This window comes from Gossypium raimondii, chromosome 2, assembly GCF_025698545.1.
Source record: "Gossypium raimondii isolate GPD5lz chromosome 2, ASM2569854v1, whole genome shotgun sequence".
In the NCBI taxonomy this organism is placed as follows: Eukaryota; Viridiplantae; Streptophyta; class Magnoliopsida; order Malvales; family Malvaceae; genus Gossypium; species Gossypium raimondii.
The window spans coordinates 38,798,479-38,804,412 of NC_068566.1; the positions used below are offsets into that span (position 1 = coordinate 38,798,479).

Consider the following 5,934-nt stretch of genomic DNA (forward strand, 5'->3'; position numbering starts at 1 on the left):
ACATACAAGTTGATTCAGATTAGAAAAATTTGATTGAGCAACCAATTTTTCAAGAACTGTGAAAAAACTAGAAAAGATAAAGATTAGGAACAAGAACAGTGAAAGTAACAACCCTTTTCTAAAAAAATTACAATTAGCTTGAATCCATTGAATCCATCCATCTTTATGAAGCAGTCAATTTGATTTCAACTATTTTGATCTTAATAATAGTTTTTCCAGTCAAATGAAAAAAAAAACCTAAAAAAAGAAGAGACGAAGAAAAATTAAAAAGAGGAGATGGACATTTTTTTAAAAATTTTAATTAATTAAATTTATTTAATTTAAAATCTATTTTAATCCTATTTAGAAATCCAAATTGGCACTTAAAATCTAGTTGGACTGCCACATAGGATTACTGTTAGAGAAATAACGGAGCTTAACGGTAGAGTGATCACTTCTTAACAAAATAATAACATAAGTGAAAACGTATAACATTTCAAACATAAGTGACTAAAATATATCCTGAGGCAAACAAAAGTGACTATTTTTGTAATTTACCCTTATTATTATTATTTTGTTGAGATTTATGTCGAAAACAAAAGAAGGCACAAAATATATACTGAATTACATCCATCTAAACCATTTTGGATCATAGTTGACAATGAAGAAAGGTTGTAAATACGAAAAATCGAAAATAAATGTCTTGCTATTTCAATTCTCTTCTCCTTACCACCACCTTCAGCCCACCTGCCATATGAGCGGTTAAGAGAGGAACAAGAACCGGTTCTTCCTGGCATACTACTCTGATCTCGAACCGTCTCAATATTGAAGCTACTACATACTTCATCTGAATGAACGCCATTTCTTTCCCAAGGCAAACTCTTGGACCCGCCTGAAACACCGGGAAATTGAAAGCGCTTACTGCCTTCAGCAACCCATGCTCTGCACCCGGTTCCTCGAACCACCGGTCCGGTTTAAACTCCAACCGGTCCTTGCCCCATAACTCCTCCATCCTCCCCATTCCGTAGGGGAAATAGGTCACCCTGTCTCCTTTCCCGACAAAAGTCCCATCGGGTAAAACGTCGTCGTTTACTGCATGCTTTGAATCCCATGCTACCGGCGGGTAAAGCCTCATTGACTCACATAAACAGGCTTTAACGCAATTCATTTCCTTTAACAGCTGGAAATCCAATCGTTTTTCGTCATTGCCAACCATTGATTTCACTTCTTTCACCATCATTTTCTCGGCGTTTGGATGCTTAGAAAGCAACCAAAAGAGCCAAGTCAATGCCGAGGAAGTGGTGTCTCTTCCGGCCATGATGAAGCTAATCATCATATCTCTTACAACTTCCTCGTCATGCCCAGCCGACAACAACCTCGACAAAAGATCTTCTGTTTCAGCTGATGTTTCAACTTCAAGAGCCCTCTTTTTGTTTCGGATGATCTCCAAAACGCATCCATGGACGAATTGAACCGCTTGTTTCAGTTTCTTTTCTGACCCAATGTTAAAAGCTCTCTTCATTTTCCATACAAGAAACACGGGTGCCATCCCTCGCATGGCGCAGATCTCCGATGCGCTATCGAAAGCTTTCACGAGAGGTGGCACTGGTCTCGAAAGATCCAAGCAACAAGGGTCTTGACCGAATGATACTTTACTGACAGTATCGAATGCAAATCGTCTCAATACATCTTGAAAATCAATAACTTTCTCAGTCAACATTGCTTCTTCAAGCAATGGTAACAGCCGATTCTCAACTTCTTCGTGAAGCGATTTCACCAAGAATTCTCTCAATGATTTGGTGTTAAACTCATGGCTAGCTAGCTTCCTTTGAGTGCTCCACAACTCCCCATCCACATTAAATATCCCACAACCGAGAAGATCACCGAGGATTTCAGTGAATGGCTTGCCTTTAGGGAAATTATTGAAGTTGGTCTTGAGCACGTGCTCGACGTTAGCCGGGTTCGCCGTCACAACCGTACGACGTGCACCAAGTCGACTCACCACTATAGTCTGGCACGGAGACTCGGATAAAAGCTCAGTGTACCAATCCAAGAGACGATATTGGTTCTTGTAGAAAGAGATGAGACTACCAAGAAAAGGATACGAACGAGGCTCAGTATTGGAAGACATTAAAACCGATTTCTTGGCGTAAAAAGACTTTGATTCTCGCATGAAATAGACAAAGAAAGAAAATAAGAAAAACCCTAAAGCAAATAGCAAGAGGAAGCAGAAAACCATGGCTGCTGCAGCAGATTAAGGAAAAAACAGAGCAAAGCTTATACGGTTTGTAAAGATTAACTGAAGGAGTGGATTAAGCCTTAGGGTGTTCTTTGGGCACGGCAAGAGAGAGAGAGAGAGAGAATGAAAAAGTACATTATAATATTGATTAATATTACATAAAAAAAGAAAGAGAGAGAGAGAGAGAGAGAGAGAGAGGGGCAAAGACCGACCAATAAAGCTATGGAAAATTAGCTAGCTGACTTTAGGGTTTAATAGGGAAAGAGACAAATTAGAGATGGGATATCACATGGTTCTCGAGATTAAATTTGGAACTCACTACTGCGTGCTCACCTTTGTCATATTCAGTAAGTAAATATACATGTATTTAAATCAATATTTTATTTAAATTTTTAATTTTCTCACCTATATATCCTGTATATCAATTTAAAGTTATCAAAAATAGATAGAATAATTTTACCATATTTGATTATTATATTATTTAAAAAATTATTCATATAGTTTTCACTTACATACTTAGATCATGGGTGTGCTATAGTCTAGTATCTATAATTATACTATGCCTTCGATTGAGTTGGTGTCACTATTAATTAGGCACTAACTTAATTGAAAATTCACTAAAATACAGTGTTATGTACAAAGTAAGTTATATTATTACAAGAGTGTGATGTCTTTTACATTTTATAATTCAGTAAAAACTTAATCTCAATAAGATTTGAACCCATGACACAATTAATTTTAAACATTTAACTGTACTATTTCAACCAAAACATTATTTGATTTTTGGACTAACTTTAAATCAATATATTTATTATATAATTTTTCACTCATATCTTAAGAGTGTCATAATCTATTATGTTTATTTATATATATTATATAAAAACATGAATTTGCGAAACTTTTGAATCGATGGAAATATCCTTTATTATTAATTATATTACTAAGTTTTTATAGAAAAAAGTTGTTATTAAAAAATAATACAACTTTTATTCATTTCAACTATATAGTTGGGTTCAAATATGAATGCAATTTATTAATTAATTAACATGAATTAATTGTTAATAATAGATAAAATCAAATCAATAATAATTTTATTTTTGTATAAAATTTTATTAATTTGAACTACATAATTAAGTATATTACTTAATAATAAATATTATTCTAAATTAATTATCATTTAATTAATGTTATAGTTATATACCAAATAAAATTAAGACTTATCATTATAAATAACATTAGACACTTAAGCATTTGAAACAGATAGCATCTAAATAAAATTGCAAAAATAGAAATTATTAGCATTGGTAAATTTGAAGTGTCTAAAAATAATAAAAATTAAAGTAATGATTACTTGAAGAGAAAATTTTAAGTTATAATCAAATGACAATATCACTAGTTAGAGATGAAACATCATTTTAATCAATAAGGTAAAATTATGCTATTCTTTCATCAAGCATTTATTTAATTTATTATTCATATTATACTAATTTATTCTAGATCACTCACCCTTAATCACTTTCACCTCTCATTTTATTGTTTAATGTGAAAATTTCACTTTATAATTGAATGTTTTTATTGATTTTAATTTTACTTTATCACTTTTTTCTAATGAATATTATAATTATAATTTTATAAAAATATCCATTTTACAAAAATAAATTTTAATATTTATTATTATTATTATTATTATTATTATTATTAATTTTGTTATTTTACAAGTCCATTTTAAAGTCCATATTCAGGGTTGCTCCTCCTAATAATGTCATCTTCAAGGTTCAAACCGGCTTCTCCTATTGGGAATGCAATGTGCTTTACCACTACACCAGACATTTAGTGGTTTAATATATATTTTTATAATTTTATAATTGTTTAAGTAATTTGCACCTATAAAGTAATTAATTACATCATAAGTCTGATGTTGGTTGTAGACGCTGACGAGGATGATAGATTAAAAAAGAAAATCAAGATAGAAGATGATGACCAAAATGATAGATTGAAGAAAAAGTTTAAATATAATTTTAATCTTATTAGTATTTAGTTTTAAATTATGCTATAAGAATTTAGGAAGTTAGATTTTTTAATTTTTAAATGATAGATTAAAGTGTTGATTATGTCAAATTCATACTAACAGATTAGCAGTTTCTATGCTTTATGGCTTATAACAATACATATCGATCTTACGGAAGGCCCATAGTTAATCAGAGCGACGTGTACGATATTGGGGAAAAGTTTTGAAATTTGGGACTACATGCTCGTGTGGGCCCACATGCCCAAAATGGCCTAGCCCGTGTGGCCCACACAGACTGGCACACGGCTGTGTGTCATACACGGCTGTGTGTCATACACGGCCTACTACATGGCAGTGTGGCGTCAACAACCCCAATTTTGGCTTTCGTCGATCGCCATTTTTCAAGTTTATCATTACACACTTGGCTTGATTTTGATGCGAAAACAACCCTGAGACCTCTGAAACCTAGAAACAGTATGCCGCCCATGAGTTTTCAAGAATAAACCATGAATTGGCCCTCTCAGAACCTCTGAAACACAGCTTTAGAGCTCGATTTACGAATTTACAAAAATAAACCATGAATTGACACTCTCAAAACCAAACAATGCACACGCATACTTACCGCCCATGAACAACAAACACACACAAATTATGCCGTTGGAGAGGAACCCACTGCTTCATAATCTTCTCCTAAACAACACATCCACAGAAATTAAATTCCAAACTACAACACCACTTGCCACTTCAAAAGAAAAATTCTAAACCAAACAGAGACTACAAACACAAAAAACTAAAAGAAAACAAAACCAGTACTTACCTAACTGAACGAAGAATAACCAAAAAATCTGAATCGCAACAATATGAACGAATGAATGTGAACAGAATTGAAGGAAGAAGCAAAAGAAATTTACAGAAAAGAGGAAAAGGAGAAAACGTCAGGAAGAAAAGTAATTTTGGGAAAAAGAAAAAGAATTAAGATTAAATCAAAATAATATCCCAACTCCCATCTAACAACCACATAATTTCAATCCCATCGAACCCCTACTACACAACCGATACACACACTAAGAAGCAAAAATTATCATCTTTTACTCACTTAAGGGTTTGAACACAAGACTCTAAAACAAGCTAACACCTTACCACTTGAACCAACAAACTTATTCTGATATAAGTTGACTGAAAATATGATATAAGTCAAACCACTAAGGATAAGGCTAGGAACAAAAATAACAAAATTTTTAAAAGTGAGACTTGAACCGAAGACCTCAAGTACTCAATCGAATCCCTTAACCACTGAAACAAATACTCATTTATAACATAACTCATGAAAACAAGATTTAAAAAAAAATCAAGGCGTTACAGTGAATATTCAAGAATCTTTAGAGCAGCTCTTCAGCTTCAACGACGTCCTTAACGCACACAAAGATAACTTTTGGTATTTTGAGTCGTCCACTACTCCTCTTATGACAACTTTCACCTGCTAGAACTACTTGTGGATGGTCTTGAGGTAGGCCACTTTATAACTTACCTCTCGATTAGGGAAGGGGGTCAATTGTTATGCCCCTACCCAACTTGGACACATGGCAACCTGAGAAGTAAAATGATTGTTATGTTTGTAAAATGATACTTAAATAAGCATTTATATTTTATAAAAAGATGAAATAAGACTTCATTATTTTTTAAATTAAAAATATATATTAGATTTTAT

At 32.9% G+C, this 5,934-nt stretch overlaps 1 protein-coding gene across 1 annotated transcript; it reads right to left on the minus strand.

The window, feature by feature from the left end:
• Window positions 1-542: 542 nt before the first annotated feature.
• LOC105788686 (cytochrome P450 94B3) lies at window positions 543-2,380 on the minus strand. Its single transcript, XM_012615686.2, has one exon. It carries the CDS (start codon window positions 2,216-2,218, stop codon window positions 686-688), a length of 1,533 nt encoding a protein of 510 aa, XP_012471140.1. The 5' UTR covers window positions 2,219-2,380; the 3' UTR covers window positions 543-685.
• Between the last annotated feature and the right edge of the window lie 3,554 nt (window positions 2,381-5,934).